The 17,188-nt window shown below is 43.6% G+C and overlaps 1 protein-coding gene across 2 annotated transcripts; it reads right to left on the bottom strand.

Annotated features, from left to right (window-relative positions):
* Positions 1-3,793: 3,793 nt before the first annotated feature.
* On the bottom strand, positions 3,794-14,795 carry LOC142663720 (uncharacterized). Of its 2 annotated transcripts, none has more exons than XM_075842513.1 (7): positions 14,714-14,795; positions 11,350-11,489; positions 11,056-11,238; positions 10,684-10,753; positions 10,195-10,292; positions 8,744-8,852; positions 3,794-7,983 (listed from the first exon to the last, which is right to left on the bottom strand). In XM_075842513.1, exons 2-7 carry the CDS (start codon positions 11,425-11,427, stop codon positions 7,067-7,069), a joined length of 1,455 nt encoding a protein of 484 aa, XP_075698628.1. In that variant the 5' UTR covers positions 11,428-11,489; positions 14,714-14,795; the 3' UTR covers positions 3,794-7,066. The 2 variants fall into 2 exon arrangements, with proteins under 2 accessions (XP_075698628.1, XP_075698627.1); XM_075842512.1 differs by having other exon boundaries at positions 3,795-7,986.
* Between the last annotated feature and the right edge of the window lie 2,393 nt (positions 14,796-17,188).

The raw sequence follows: 17,188 nt of genomic DNA, 5'->3' as shown, positions 1-17,188 counted from the left end.
CACTGTGGCAATATGTCGGCACTGTCTACAGTGCACACTGTGGCACAATCTACATGGGCTCTGTGGTGTTTTCAGGGGGTTGGCACAAAAAACCCCTGACAAATGAAATCCATCCATTTTTTTTAACGGCCATGAAAAGCGGATGACAAACGGCCATGAAATGGATGACAATTTTAGAGACACACTGATGCAAAATGGCCATGAAAAACTGACCGTTGCTCAGTTTTTATTGGCCATTTTTTTTCCCAGTCGTTTGCCTAGGCTACAGTCACACAACAGTGGGAAAAAAATGGGCATTAAAAACTGATCAATGGTCAGTTTTTCATGGCCATTTTGCATCAGTGTTTCTCCAATTTTCATCCATTTCCAGTCCGTTTTTAATGGCCGTATGTCATCCGTTTTTCATGGCCGTTAAAAAAAACTGATGGATTTAATTTGTTTGTTTTATTGTCAAAACTCCCTGAAAACACCACAGTGCCCATGTAGATAGTGCTGCAATAACCCTGTAGATAGTGCCACAGTGTCCACTGTGTAGTGCCCACATATAGTGACAGTGCCCACATATAAAGTGCCAGTGCCCTCATAGTGCTCCATGTAGATAGCAGAAGTGTCCCCTGTAGTCACACCCCCATATAGTGCCACAGTGCCCATGTAGATAGTGCCACACCCCTGTAGATAGCACCCCCCCATTGTAGATAGCACCCCATGTAGATAGCACCCCAGTAGATAGCACCTCCCCATAAATGGCACTTGGCCCCTGTAGATAGCGCCTGTGTAGCGTGTAGCTCCCTGTAGGAGCGGAATCGCTCTGGCCGGGGATTTCACTACTAGAGGGAGCCCCTGATATCTGTCTATATATGGACAGTGTCACCAGGGGCTTCTCTAGTAGGGGAATCCCCTGACCAGAGTGTCGCCCGGGGATTCCGCTCTGGCAGTAGATTCTAGATGTAGCCTCTGACATCACTGTCCTTATCTGGAGGGGGAGTGCCATTTATGGGGAGGGGGTGTTGCTATCTACAGGGGGGGGGTCAGAGGGAGACGTCACTCTCCATATATGGACAGTGCTGTCAAGGGCTTCCCCCGGGCTCAGTACTAAAAGTAGCGCTGTGTGCGGGGAATCCTCGGCCAGGATCAGTTTTTACCGCCGATTACAAGGATTGATTGATAAAAAGCGGCCGGTAAAAACTGATTCATTAACTTCTATGGGAGACGTGGGGCCGTCAACCTGGCCAAAAATAGGACATGTCCTATTTTTTTGACGGCCAGTTTTCACGGACCGTTAAAAAAACGGCTGTGTGAATACACCCATGGAACCCTATCCTTCTGAAAACGACCGTGTGACGGTTGTTGCCATTACAAAAACATCCGTCGCACTGACGTTTTTTACTGTCTTTTGAATGTAGCCTAAGAGTTTCTATAGGGGAAGGGAAAATTGTATACCTATATAATCCCCAATTTAATTTGCATGCAAAAATTGGTTGGCGCTTTCCTGCGGTTTTGCCGTTTCTTTAACACACGCACCTCTGAACATAGACATATGTGGTATGTATGAACTACTCCCATCTTATAGTTTTTAGTGAGTACATTTTGTCTGAATAAGTGGCCTGCTTAAGCACACATTTTAATTACAAATTTTAATTTGCGTGCAATTTTTGCTTATAATCACTGTATACTGCAAAGTTGTGTGAAGTTGGTTGTGTGTATAAATGATTATGTGTTTTTTATATACAATATGTTGTCTGTTCTCAAAAATGTGGATTTTGGTAGCATAGTAGCTGTGTGAAGTATATATTTTTAAAACATATGTATAGTCCATAACCCAGCAGTAAAAATCCAACTTTTACATCTAGAGATAGAGGGTTCAGAAAATCCCACAAAACTGCATCTTGCGTTCATTCGGAAATCCCATGAGGTGAGTGACCGACCCATGCACAAACAAGCCTATGGCCAACGTCTAGAGATACAGGTAAAATGGCGACATCCAGAAGGATCGGAAGAATATGAATCTGAACAAGCTCGGTCATTTCAATATCTGAACGAAGACAACTAAAAAAAGCTGGTGTGAACGGATTTTAGGTATGAACCTATATTATTAATTTTGGTAATTTCATATTCTTGTTGTGGGAGAAGACCAAAGCATTATTGCCCGGCCAAAGCATACACTAGATGTGTATCAGCAAATTCATCAGGCTTTGAGCACAAATGATTTACAGCTCTAAAAATTATGAAAGAAAAGCGAGTCAAAAACTAAGCAGTGGCACAGTATAGCTCAAAGAGAAAAACAGTGCTTCATAGAGCAACTCCGTCAGTGCAAATAATGGATAAAACCATCTTTTATTGATTAGGAGGCGATAACACCTCCCTTACATGAAGGTGCTCCCCTTGCTGGGTTATGCTAAGAGCTTAACACCTGGTAGGGCTTGTCAAGTAGTCGCCGCTGCTGCTATCAGTCCTCTCCGGGCCACGCGGTCCGTCACAATGGTTTCAGGGAACAAATGATGCTCACTGTGGATAGTGCCGCGGATCTGAAAAATTCGGTTGACTCCAGGAATTTAATTGATCAGTCTTACTGAATTTAAATGGTGCAAACGTTACGAAACGAACTATCATAGCCATTGAATGGAGCAGCAGGACGCATCCTCCACACCGGCTCCATTCAACTCCTTTTGGTAAGAGGTCTTTCTGCTGGGGGAACGAGGGACACGGTACCCCCATTCCAGGAATTCAATTGATTAGTCTTATTGAATTAAAAAGGCGCAATGACATCTACAAGTCAATGGAATGAACTGTCAAAGACATTGAATGGAGCAGCAGGACGCATCCACAACACTTGCTCCGGGCAAGCGGTCCTACTGTTGGGGGAATGAGAGACACGGTACCCCCGTTCCAGGAATTCAATTGATTAGTCTTATTGAATTAAAAAGGTGCAATGACATCTACAAGTCAATGGAATGAACTGTCAAAGACATTGAATGGAGCAGCGGGACGCATCCTCAACACTCGCTCCGGGCAAGCGGTCCTACTGTTGGTGGAACGAGAGACACAGGAACCCCGTTGTGGCTATAGGTGGGGGTCTCAGTGGTCGGAGCCCCACCGATCTAACAGTTATCCACTGGATAGGTGGTAACTTGTTACAACCGGAATAACCCTTTAAATCCCAAGCGTCATTGAAGGACGGTTTAGTATGAATTCATGTCTGGTTTATACAGTTTCTTATATGTTTTTTTCCATCAAACATATATTGAAGGACACCAGACAGAGTTTGCACATCATATAAGCTGGCTAAACATGGATCTCCTTAGGTTAGGAACCAACCACGTTGGCATCTCAATACTTTACTGACTGGTACAACTTTCACTGTTTTTTCCAAATCAGAGGCTACTCTTATTTATTTTTTCTGAGGCCAGTATATATTGACCTAATAGTGACCTTTTTATAGTCATCTTATACAGATTTTCTTTCTGTTTAGACCCTCTGACCAAAGTTCATGGCCCACATTTATTATGAATCTGAAAGAAATTGCACAGGTTTAAAAGTTGCATCTAAAATTACACCAAATTTACAATTATTTCTTCTAAAAAGAAAAGTGTGTGTGGTCAAGCTGAAAATCTACTTTTAGACTCATTTACCAAAGGCAAAGGTTAAAACTGGCGCAAATGTACAGCTGCCAGTAGCCAGAATTTAAAAAAAAATGTAAACAGTAAGACAATTCCAAATGCGCCAGATTTATTACGAGGCATGCGCCCTTTAATAAATTAGGAGTAATTCTTGCCAATTGCCCATTCCAATTTAATTGGTACAAAAAACGCCCTTATGAAGAAACAAATGTGGGCCAATGGCCTGTGGACACACACAATTCTCAATGAAGGGCGAATCACTTTTCGGCATTCAAAATCATGCCCATTAATGCAAAGCAGAAATCCAAGTTTCCACCACCTACAGAAAGTTTTTGGGTAACTGAAAAATGAAGAATTCCACCACAGTCCTTTTTCTGACACTATGAAGAAGGTAAAATACTGAAGTGGATGGACGAAGGTCGTTGTTAAGTGTAACCGACTAGGTAACTAGGTTTCGGAGCGAAGGTTACACATCACCACTGAATAGTAAAAACTGACAAACTGGAGACGTTTTACGAAAAGAGCAACAAAAGCATAACTTATGAAACTTGTTTTAGGTTTATCGTAAAAAGGTACAGCAATGGCATATAAAAAATATAAATATCACAGATCTGACAAAAGCATTACAAATTATAATGACAATGTGATAGAAATTCTGCTTATGACCAAAAAAATCCATAAAGTACCTATTGTCCTCGAGCTGGAAGAGAGTTTATTTAAAGATTATTTATGACATATTCATGAGACTATATGCTCTAAAGGTCGGATGTGTGGGGGTTAAGCTGCTAGGACCTATACTGATTCTGAGAATGATGGAGTTCCGTCCTCAATGGAAACATGGCTGCCATGCTTGGCCACCCTACAATGAAATGAATAGGAGTTGAAAACTTACTATTAATATAATGCGGTGGTATCATGCTGATATAATACTTCATAACTTCAACAAAGAATGCATCTCTGCATTGAGAACATGGGAGCGAAAACCCTTGTTCCTGAGATCATTGGGGGTCCCAGCTACAAAACCCCTACTCATATGACTTTTTCAACAAGTCTGACTGAGACATTATTAAAGTATTTGCTGAAAAACCCATATAAGTTAAACAAATTTAACATTTGCTCGAAATACTTAAAGAAGCCCTCCGGTGGAAACACAACTTTCCATGTCTGCACCCCCCACCTGGCTGTATACCACACTCTACACTTCTTTTATGTATACTGTACTTACTTTTTGAACTCCTGCCTTGTCTGTGCTATAAAAAAGCCTCCGTCTTGATTCTTAGATTTCCCCAGCTTTCTCTTCCTCTCTGCTTTGCTATCAATCCCATGATGCTTTGGCACAGCATCACATGACTAGCTGAAGACCATACCATTGCTTGCTGGGGGACACTGTGATTATCATTCTCTATATTGTCCTAAATAAGCTGAGAAACAATAAGTATACAGACAGGGAGGCCACACTGTATTCTTCTACATTATACCTGTGTGACAGGAACCTGTCTAAGTATCAGTGGCAGTTGATGATAGAAGTTTCTGTCCCCCTTGTGTAATACTAGTGCGGTACAGAAACTGCTGAAGCCTGTGATGGGTGACACATAGATCTCCATAGACTCAAGTAGAGAAAGCGTTTCACCGAGCCAGAAAGCAACCATCCCAGACTGATATATAGAGATAAATAACAGGTGAGAGACTGACACATGGAATACCAGAATGGTACACAAGAGAAAGTTTAGTTTTGGCCGGAGTTCCTTTAAACCTCATGGACTTCTGTTTAGGATAAAGATGATTCTTTCTCTTTTAAAGATAAAAGTGGAGAATAGCTTGGTCACAGGAAAAGGTTCTACCAGTCGATCAAAATATTTAAAACAATGAAAATATAAAAATAGTTTATACATTTATCATAACAAATTTTAACAGGTTGACACCAAACAAGACAGGTCTACATCATTCACATCCCGGGATATTAGGTTTGGTTCTCACAAACTGTGGGCCTATTAATAAAATTTCCCCAGTTTGTCATAGGAGTGATCCGATAATAGTCAAAGCAATTTTAAAAAAAACTTTGTAGTGCTCGAGAGTTCATCGGAAGACTACAGACTGACGATTATGGAGTGAATAGACTCCAGACATCTAAATCAGTCTATGACCGCATTCGCAGTCCTGTATTTTTCATCTATTTGTGGTCCAAATCTTTTTGGACAAAAACAGTAGAACATTCCAAAAGAAAGGTTTTCCTACTTTTCTCTGATGGTTTCAGGGCAGACCAACCCAGACCAAAAATGCAGCTATGTGCAGTGCAACGTATAACTTTCGGGTGGAAAGCAAGGAAGTCGCATGGAATTTGAGTTCGGCTCTCCTTAAAGGGAACCTGTCACCAGCATTTCACTTATTAAACCAGCAATACCTGGTGGTAGTGGGTGACAAATCATTTCTATATAACCTATAATTATCTTCTTAGTCGGCTCTGTAGCTTTAGTATTCAGCTTTTTATTGTTCCCACACCGTATGCTAATGAGCATAAAAGAGTCAAATCTTCATTTAAAAAGAGTCATATTTTCATTCCTCAAGTCTGTCCGAGTTTACCCCGCCTCTTTACTTTTGATTGACAGCTCCTCGTCTTCCCCCAGCACACACAATCCCGTGCTTGCGCATTGATGTCCTATTCTGGTGTGTGCGCACAACGGGACACCGGATTATTACGATAAAAGGTGCAAAATGTTTGCGGACCGTTATTTACAGTCGGAGGAGGAATTTAGGAGAGGAGATAACGGCAATTAACTTTTTATAGCAGCGACCAGTGAGGGATAAGTAAAGCTCAATAGGTGAAATGCTGGTGACAGGTTCCCTTTAAGCTTACTGGAGCAACGTTTATAAAATCCCCAAATATATTCAGCAAAATATATCTTCCAAAACACTGTATAGTCATCATGATGCTATACCGGCACACGAATAGCGCTCGGTTTAACGGACAAAACTTGTCCACGTTCCAGGGCTGGAGAATACATGGGTTTTGGGTAAGCACTCATCTCAATACAGGATGCTATCTTTAGGTATGAATATCTGTACAGCAGATATACTCATAAGGTGAATTCAAGTACGCGATTCCCTTGTTATTATTTTATCCCAATTTTCCCTGTGTCACGCAGAGACTCAATATAAAACCTTGATCGCTCACCGACTTCAATTTATCAACGTCTTGTAATAATAAAATTCCTAGAAATAAAAAATAAAAAAACACTACGATGTCTGGTTAATTTCAACATTGGGCCAGATCAGACATTGGACTTAATATAAGCTGTAAATATTCCTTAAAATATCTGAGTCTTCTCTTCATCTCACATTGGATTTTTGAATTAAGAGAAAAAGATACAATATATAGACACGAAACACACAACACGTCACTAAAAGAACGAATTACTACATAATCCAAATGTCCATTGTAGGGAAAAACCTCATGACTGTTGCAAGGCAAACAACAATTTTAGGGGCGTGTGGACTTTCTGATGTGTAACAAGAGTGGATTTTTGTGTAAAACGCCTTCCGCACTCCGAACATGCAAATGGTTTCTCCCCTCTGTGGATCCTCTGATGTATGACCAGGGTGGACTTCTGGGTGAAACTTTTTCCACATTCAGAACATGAAAATGGTTTCTCTCCTGTGTGGATTCTTCGATGGACCACAAGATCTGATTTCTGGGTGAAACGTTTTCCGCAATCTGAACATGAATATGGTTTCTCCCCTGTGTGACTTCTCTGGTGCACAAGAAGAATGGACTTCTGAATAAATGATTTCCCACACTCTAAACACGAGAAGGGCTTTTCGCTAGTGTGAATTCTCTGGTGTTTTACGAGATGGGACTTGTGTGTGAAGACCTTCCCACAATCTAAACAGGGAAATTGTTGTTCTTCGCTTTGCTCGGTCTGATTTATCAAAAGATCAGGTTTCTCTTCAAAACTTTTCTCTTGATCAGAGCTGGACAGCGGCTGGTCACCTGTGTGAATTTTCTGGTGTTCCACAAGGGTGGTTTTACGTGTGAAGCTTTTGCGACATTCAGAACATGAATATGGCTTCTCTCCTGTATGGATTCTCTGGTGTCTTACTAGACTTGACTTGCGGGTAAAGCATTTATCACACAGAAAACAGGGAAATATTTTGTCACTTCGGTGAGATGTACTGTGTGTAACAAACTCTAAGTTATCTGGGAGCCATTCTCCATACATGGTGGGATCTGATGAAAGTTCTCCACTGTGATGTATTGAATGTATATTTGGTCCAATTTCTTCTAACGAATCTCCAGTGATGTTGGCTTCCATTACGCAATCTTGAGATAAAACCAGACTTTTGACTGAGGTATTTCTGCTGTTGTGTCCTTCTGACGAAAAATAAATATATTCATGAAAGTTAAACATGCAAATTCTACGCGCACATGAAGCAGTAGTAAAAGGGTCTTAAAAAATACACAGCGCTTTTCTCTTTATGTATAAACTAATGTAAAGAGATAAGCTGCCACTCAACCTATATGGTTGTTCTACAATTTAAGCACAATTCTAAGTAGCGCTTGACAATCGGTCACACTGGGGGGAGGGCACCTGTCATTGGTTTTACCGCTTCTGTATCCAGGCTCTAAGCGCCAACAACTGCACTTACAAGCCAAATGAGGCAAGAAAAAAAAACGTCCTAGGCGTTCTCTTCTAATAGAAATCTACATAAAGGGAGAATTAAAGGGAACCTATGACTAGGTTTGGAGCCACTAAACCTCCAGCATGTCGTTATGTAGCTGTGGTTTAGTGTTCCAAACCTGCCCAGGTCGAAACCGGACGTTTAGGCAATAGTTAGAAAAGTAACTTGCACGTTACTGAGATCAGTCTGGGAGCGGCATCGGGTGTATGGCGCACGTGAAGCCGAGGACAGTACACCTTGCATACGCAGTGTAACATACTCGGCTTCGTGTGTGCTATGCGCCTGATGCCGCCAGACTTTTCTCCGTAACTAGTCAATTATTTTACTAAACTATTGCCTGAACGGACGGTTTCGACCTCGTGACCCATTCCCCTGTCCTAAGGTTTATGAGAAATACCAGAGACTTTGTGGGGGATTATACTTTTCTATATTTAGTGGTTGTCACTCACCTTTGCTGATATCTGTAGGAAACTCTTCCTTGCACAGCTGAATATCCCTTCCATACACTTTTTCATCTCCACATACATCTTCTACTTTAACCACAATAAGGCCATCACCCTAAACAGTCATAAAAAATACTTATGGCCCATCGTTAACAAGATTACGAAGTTAATTATTTTAAAAGGGCATATCTTTAGTAAACTAAGACAAAGAAAGTGGTTGCCACATGTATAAAAATGGAGCCGCGCTCGTACGACACTAAAGTCTTCGTACAGAAACCACGCCGCCACTGGTGCACCTTATTAGGGTGGATTCAGACACGGCAGATTATTTGCAGACATGAAATAAGTTCCATTCGTCTGAATGTGGTTGTTCCTGCAGGAAACACATGGATTTCTGCCAGTTCCATTCATGGAACTGATTTTCAGTCCCAGAAATTTCGTAAACAAAATCTGCTGCAAGTGAATCCACCCTTAACGTTTTAAAAACTTCGGATATGTCGTACAGACATGAAAGGCTTGTATTAGTGGTGTTTCTGAGCTTGTACTCTATTGATCTCGAATAGATACCTTGTGCCTCCATGTACCTTCAGCTAATAGCATGGAGATCATGAAATATTAAGGTTGGCAGACCAACCATAGCCTTCGAGGAACTTTAACAAGCATGTCTGTTTTTATTTTTAAACTTGGGGTACATTTTAAGGGTGGATTCACACGTGGCGGACTTTGTTGCAGAATTTTCTACGACTGAAAATCAGTTCCATTCATCTGAATGGAATTTGCGGAAATCCACGTGCTTGCTGCAGAAACAACTGATTTACATATCAACAAAATTTCTACTTGATATGGGTCTGTTTGGAAACACCTCTTAAAGGGGTTTTCCCACGATACATGTGTGATCGCTAAGGGTAAGACCATCAGAATGGCGCGTAGAGTGCATGCTCGGGCAGCGCTCCATTAATTTCTATGGGACTTCCGGGACCGCTATCTCCAGCAGCTCCATAGAAATGAATGGAGCGCTGGTCGAAAAACCCCATTCAATGCTGGTTAGCTAGTTGTGAGAAACTCCATATTTTCAATAATCATGTCTGAAAGGGATCATCATAAAGCTGTAATACTAGCTGTGTCATCTATAGCTTGCTTACCCAGCTACAGTAATATAATAGAAAAGTACAAACATACAAGCCGCATTTTTCACCCTGTCCGTAAAAAACCTTTGTCATGGAAGTGCACTATAAAACACTTTAAAGGGGTTTTCAAGTCCCAAAAAATGGATGGCCTATCCTCAGGATAGGCCATTAATATCTGATCGTTTGGGGTCCGACTCCAGCTTTGAAGGGGTAGTAGGACTGGACCCCGACTGATCAGTTATTTATGGCCTATCCTTAGGATCGGCCATCAATTTTTTGGGACATTACAACCCCTTTAACAGAACTGTATTTTAGCATAGCATCCGATACCTGGTCATTCTGCGGGACATTACAACTTTCTTCCAAGCAATCCTGGGCATACAGGGAACGGAGACATCTCCCTGGTGTATTTCTCTTAATGGAACCATCTGTAGGAAAAACACCCGCATGATTATGTATATGAGATGATGAGATCATGGGTGCATCTAGAAGACCGTCAAAACTGTTCTGGGGTTAAACGGGTTCTGAACATTTTTCAATCAATTAAGAAAAGAAGCAAAACTCACCTATCCTTTCTCCCGGCGATCCAGTGATTGTTTACATGCATGAAGCATGTGACTGCTGCAGCCAATCAGAGAGATCAGTGGGGTTGATTGGCTGCAGTGGCGACATGACGCCGGGGCATCATCGCTGGATCACCGGGGGAAAAAGAAAGTCAAGTACTTCTTTTCTTAATTTATCTAATTTGCAGCCATTGCAAAAAAATGAAAATCGGAACCCGGATAACCCCTTTAACAGTCAATAAAAGTTTCCCCTCACCTGTTGATTTGAGGATCCGTAAATTCCTCTTCAACACTTCTTTGTCCAGATCTTTTTCTTCTTCAGAGTCCTGGATTCAGATAAAGACAAAGAAATTCTTACATGTTAACCCAGTGGCTTAATAAATATGAAGACCGAAACCCAATGCCAAGACTAATACATAAAGCCATTTCTACTTACATATGGAAAAACCATACATGGTGCAAAGACAATATACGTATCCACGCAAGATGCCGTAAGTAATAAGCGAAATCATAGTTGATGCCAAGATATTACGCAAAGTCTCCTGGTGCCAAGAATGATGTGCATTGTCCTATCTGGTGCCAAACTGCATCAATCAATCAATGTCCCAGCATTCCCGGTAGTCCTCACCTCTCCAGTCAGCAGCTCGATGATCTTGTTGGTGAGTTCTAGAATCTTCTGCTCGTTGCTTCTTTCTGTTATCAGAGGTGAGGACTTCATTATGGGGTACTGGATCCTGCGCAATCCTCCAGAAACACGACCACAACTTGTTGTCAGAAGCTCCCCAGATACCTTCTTCACAACCACATAGTCCTACACACAGGAAACATACAAAATGTAGAAGATGTTTTGGTATCGGAAATTCCCAGAATCCCTCACCTCTCCAATCAGATAAGAGCGAGGCGATGTGAGAGAATCCCTCACCTCTCCAGTCAGTAGGTAGATGATCTCCAGGGTGAGGTTTAATATCTTCTCAGTTGTTTCCTTCTTGTCTCTGTCCATCTCTTGGAGTTGTTCAATGCAAGTCAAGATGGGGGATGATCACAGAGGCTGAAGGCGACCACCTAATTCAATACAAGTGTTTGGGATTCTCGCAAATCAAAAATATTGTCCAAAAATCAGCGAGATCATTTGGATTATTGTACGTCCCTCCACAACCTCAATGCTTTGCTTACCTGGAGGCCACCTTTTCAGAGATCGACACTAGTGGTTCTCAAACTGTGTAGGGGCATCACTGGTGAGGTGCAGCTGGGGGTGGCAGTTTTAACCCCTTCCCGCCATAGCCGTTTTTCGTTCTTTTATTTTTGTTTTTTCCTCCCCACGTTTCAAAAGCCATAACTTTTTTATTTTTACGTCGATATTGCCGTATGAGGGCTTGTTTTTGGCATGACGAGTTGTAGTTTTTCAAGGCACCATTTATTGTACCATAGAATGTACTGGAAAAATTATTTGTGGGGTGGAACGGGGAAAAAATTTCATTCCTCCATTGTTTTTACGCCGTTCAAAATGCAATAAAAACGATATGTTAACTTTATTCTGTGGGGCAATAGGACGATACCAAATTTATATTTTTTTATGTTTTACTACTTTCACAAGGAAATAACGAATTGCTGCAAAAAAAAATAGTTTTGTGTCGTCATATTCATAACTTTTTTATATTTCCGTCGATTTGAAGGATGATTTTTTGCGGGGCAAGCTGTAGTTTGGTACCATTTTGGGGTACATGCGAGTTTTGATCCCTTTTGATTCAATTTTTGTGGGAGATGAGGTGACCGAAAAAACAGCGATTCTGGTGATTCAGGACTTAATAGGAGTACAAAGACAGAAGACCTAGGGGCCTTCACTAGGCCCCCAGGCTGCCATAACTATCACGTTGCGTGGAGTGGGGGGCGATGGACTGTCAGAGGGGGTCGCCCCCTTTTACTAATGGCTTAGATGCCACGACCACTATTGACCGAAACATCTAAGGGGTTAAACAAGCCCGACTCCGCTCGTTGCAGTGAAATGTTGGCTGTTTCATACATCCCCTAGCCAACGATGTCATAAGTATTCATCAAATGTCAAAAAGGGGTTAACTATGCGGGTTGCAATCAGAATTGTCTCCTTTCCGGCACATTTCAATGTAAGGCTCTAGTCACATTGTACATCGCAAATTTCGTCATATTTCCTATAACGGAACAGAATAACGAAAATACGAGTGCAGATGTGAACGGAGCCTGGTATCATCAAAAAAGATAAATGATTATTACCTTTTAATTTTGACTTGGTCTTCGACCATTGGTGGGGCGAAGGTGTCACCATGTTCTGGCTGGTGAGGTCCAAGTAGAAAAAGTTTAAGAAGCCCTGATGTCCACCATGCTGAGGCAGACTGCCAGTAAATCATCGATGAGATTGGTGGCCTGAACGTAAAACTTTTGTGCAGTTGTGCAAAAGTTAAGGCCCCATGCACACGACCGTAGCCATGTGCCCGGTTCGTGATTACGGCACGGACAGCTCGAGGAGTGTCATCCACAGGCCGTCCGCACTCACGGACTATTCACACACAACATGTGCATTGACTTGTCCTTTATTTTTTGCGGTCAGGGCTCCCGGGCAGTACATGGACTGTGGAAACCACGGTCGTGTGCATTGGCGCGTAGGATAGAATGTGTCCTATAGTATCCGCAATTGCGGATAGTATGCGGACCATAATACATGGTCGTGTGAATGGGGCCTATATGTTCCGTTTTTGACCATGGTTTTCATGTAATAAGGTTTCACTAATCTGGCATTGTTGGAACTGCTAAAGAGCATGATTATCGGAAATTGTAAACTACAAGCACACATATATACATACCCTAGCCCGTATGGATGTCCCAAAGTTGGCATACCCACTGTGTAGACCCCAATATGATTTCTGCATGCTGACACCAATGAACGAAGCCAGAATACTGAGGCTCACAAAATGTCTCCATGCTCCAGAAATGTATGTATGGACATGTGAGTGTTTCAGGGTAGGAGACCTACTTGAGCAGGACACCCGCCACTGATGCAGATCTGCTGGAGATGCCGGACCAAGGTAATGTTCCTGTTAATTCGGCATGGGACTATTTTTTAGCACACCATAGTGACGGGACTTTGGGAACAAGGAGTGCCAGATTAATTGAATTTTACTACATATAAATCATAATTTATACAACCAAACGTCAGTCAAGGTCCATAACAATAAGTGCACAGTACCGTAATACGAAAGTCACAAATACTTGTTGTGATTCGCATGACATAAGATGGATGCTGCACAGTACCCCCACCTTAAAGAGGACCAGTCACTAGGTCATATTAGTCTAACTGGTTTTCTGACCTGAATAGCGCTGTCTCCCTGATTCCAGCACTGTTTTTCTTTTTTTCCTGGACCCCCCTGTTCCAGAGATATGACCCTCTGTTGTGCGGGCTCCCTCTATGATAATTTACTTTAGTTAGCCAAAGGGGTGGAGCTAGCTTCCCTGCCTCTGATGCTGACCAATCAGCGCGAAGCAGCTTGAGGGTAGTTCACGCCCTGTTGGCTAACAGCAAATTAGCATATAGGGAGGCAACACAACAGTGGCCATATCTCTAGAGGGGGGGTGGGGGGGGGGGTCCAGGAAAAGATTTACACAACCGTGAGTCCCGTCTGTGATCCGTGGAAAGGTCGGATCGGAGCGTTGTGTCGGATCGGAGAGTCTGGTCCGTTTTTCCAAACCCGATTCACCCGCTAATGAGAATGGGTCTGTGAAAACTATTGGGTGCCACTCAGATGCCGTGAAAAACGGCCCGAATGGCACTCGGTCGTGTGCAACTGGAATAATTCCGTACTAATAGATGTTCCAGACTAGAGGACTTTTTTTCATCCAATCAGAATGCAAGAATACTTTCAAATGGGAATGCCAACATGCAGAACGCGTCACCGATTTTTTTTTTCCTGTAGGAAATTTAGTGGCATGACAACACCTGTACCTGTGACTTTCATGTTACTGATGAGTGGGAAAAGTTGCGCGACAATGTATTTCTATGGACCGCAGCTGTCATGTGACAAAAGTCGCCATGCAGCCCCAGCCTAGCCGTAATATGGCGCATGTAGATGACCGTGTTCTTAAAGTGATAGCGCTCTGTGGAGGAATACAATATAGAGTTGATATAGATATACATGTATGTGTATTAGCATATTAATAATCATATTTATGCCAATATATAGTTGAAATATATGTAAAAGTGTGTCAATCCCATTGAGATAGGCATACATAACTACAACAATTAGGATAATGATAATTACCTCCCTCAGGAGACAGCTCAGCCTCACAGATCGGGCAAATAAGACCCTACAGCAGGAAAGGGAGAAAGGGGGGCGGGCGGAGGGATTCTGGGAGCTGTAGTCTTTTTTAATACAACAACATTAAAACCCATTCACATAACGGACTACAACAAAATGGCTGTCGCATACCCATGTTAAGGACAGCTAGAAAAAGATATGTTTTTACTCCTAGTGTTTGCGTATGGAATCAAGTACTCACGTGATGCGCCCGTTCTTCGTGACGTCACGCATTCATTTTTTATTTTCTTTGCCATCCAGTACGTGCCGCCGCCGCCTTCACTATTGACCAATGAGCGGGAGCAGGCGGGGCGTATCGGTTCTATATTGGATTGGCTGCCAGTGCACGCTGCCAGTACTGATGGTAGTGATAGAAATCCTGCGGTAGCTAGCTGGCGGTGCAGCAACATGTCACATGTGTATAAGTGAAAACATATGAGATAAGGATTTGGGAGATGGAGGGAATATGATAGATTAGATAGATATGAGATCGATAGACATGAGATAGATACGATAGAAAGATACTGTAGATAGATAGATACGATAAATATATACTGTAGATAGAAAGATACTGTAGATCAGGGGTCTCAAGCATGCGGCCCGCGGGACACAGCCGCTAGTACAGACTCTGCTCCGGGAATCTGGAATATCCTGACATCGCTGTCCACATATGGACAGCGATGTCTGGGGCTTCCCCAGAGCCAGAGTCCCGTGCAGAGCGCTAGTATAAGCTCTGCTCCGGTACTCTATGGAATTCCCTATCATCGCTGTCCATGTATGGACAGTTTGTCAGGGTCTTCCCCAGAGCGGAGTCCCGGGCAGAGCGCTAGTATTGGCTCTGCTCCGGCACTCTGTGGAATTGCCTGACATCGCTGTCCATATGTGCACAGTGTTGTCAGGGTCTTCCCCAGAGCGGAGTCCCGGGCAGAGTGCTAGTATCGGCTCTGCTCAATTCCCTAACATCGCTGTCCATATATGGACGGTTTCCCAGGGTCTTCCCCAGAGTGGAGTCCCAGCCAGAGCGCTAGTATCGGCTCTGCTCAATTCCCTGACATCGGTATCCATGTATGGACACACGATGTCTGGGGCTTCCCCAGAGCCGGAGTCCTGGGCAGAGCGCTAGTATAGTCTCTGCTCCGGGACTCTGTGGAATTCCCTGACATCGCTGTCCATATGTGCACAGTGTTGTCAGGGTCTTCCCCAAAGCGGAGTCCCGTGCAGAGCGCTAGTATAAGCTCTGCTCCGGGACTCTGTGGAATTCCCTATTATCGCTGTCCATATATGGACAGTTTGTCAGGGTCTTCCCCAGAGCGGAGTCCCGGGCAGAGCGCTAGTATCGGCTCTGCTCCGGCACTCTGTGGAATTGCCTGACATCGCTGTCCATATGTGCACAGTGTTGTCAGGGTCTTCCCCAGAGCGGAGTCCCGGGCAGAGTGCTAGTATCGGCTCTGCTCCGGGACTCTGTGGAATTCCCTAACATCGCTGTCCATATATGGACGGTTTCTCAGGGTCTTCCCCAGAGTGGAGTCCCGGCCAGAGCGCTAGTATCGGCTCTGCTCAATTCCCTGACATCGCTGTCTGTGGAATTCCCTGACATCGCTGTCCATATGTGCACAGTGTTGTCAGGGTCTTCCCCAAAGCGGAGTCCCGGGCAGAGCGCTAGTATAGGCTCTGCTCTGGGACTCTGGGGAAGCCTCTGACATCGCTGTCCATCCATTGACAGTGATGTCAGGGGCATCCCCAGAGCAGGAGTCCCAGTGATGTCAGGAGCACAGCTGGAGTCCCAGGAAGAGCCTACTAGCGCTCTGCCCGGGACTCCAGCTCTGGGGTTGCCCCTGACATCCATGTCTATATATGGACAGTGATGTCAGGAGCAGAGCTGAAATCCCAGGCAGAGTGCTAGAAGCGGCTCTGCTCCGGCACTCCAGGTCTGGGCAAGCCTCTGACATCACTGTCCCTATATGGACACTGATGTTAATGGCTTCCCCAGAGTTCCGGCGCAGAGCCTATACTAGTACTACTGATATCACATTCTGGTCCAGGAGGATCCCCTGACGTCACTGTGTATGGACAGTGACGTCAGGGGCTCCAACAGTAGAGGAATCCCCAGCCAAAGCGTCGGCAACGCTCTGGCTGGGGATTCCACTTCTAGAGGGAGCCCCAATGGAGCTATCTACTTGGGGTGTGTGTGGCATTATCTGCAGAGGGCACTGTGGCAGCATCTACAGAGGGCACTGTGGCAGCATCTGCAGAGGGCACTCTGGCACTATCTAAAAAGGTCTGCCCAATCTTGACATGTGTGTCTGCCAAATTCTGCTAACTGAACCGCCGGACTGCATTTAGCGAAACTTAAACTGGAAAACTGGATTGTTGAAATGCGGCCCGTCAACTTCCCATTTTTTCTATATGTGGCCCACTTACCCGGCCGAGTTTGAGACC

Source organism: Rhinoderma darwinii, chromosome 11 (assembly GCF_050947455.1).
Source record: "Rhinoderma darwinii isolate aRhiDar2 chromosome 11, aRhiDar2.hap1, whole genome shotgun sequence".
Classification (NCBI taxonomy): Eukaryota; Metazoa; Chordata; class Amphibia; order Anura; family Rhinodermatidae; genus Rhinoderma; species Rhinoderma darwinii.
Note: the sequence above shows the minus strand (reverse complement) of the source record. Positions and strands in the feature narration are given on the sequence as shown.

Excerpts from the sequence above, each read along its gene's own strand:
- LOC142663720 (XM_075842512.1), bottom strand. The coding sequence starts at position 11,427 with ATGGACAGAGACAAGAAGGAAACAACTGAGAAGATATTAAACCTCACC. Across the intron at positions 11,239-11,349 it reads TCTACCTACTGACTGGAGAG|GACTATGTGGTTGTGAAGAA; the intron begins GTGAGGGATTCT and ends TCCTGTGTGTAG. Across the intron at positions 7,987-8,743 it reads TCCTACAGATATCAGCAAAG|AAGGACACAACAGCAGAAAT; the intron begins GTGAGTGACAAC and ends ATTTTTCGTCAG.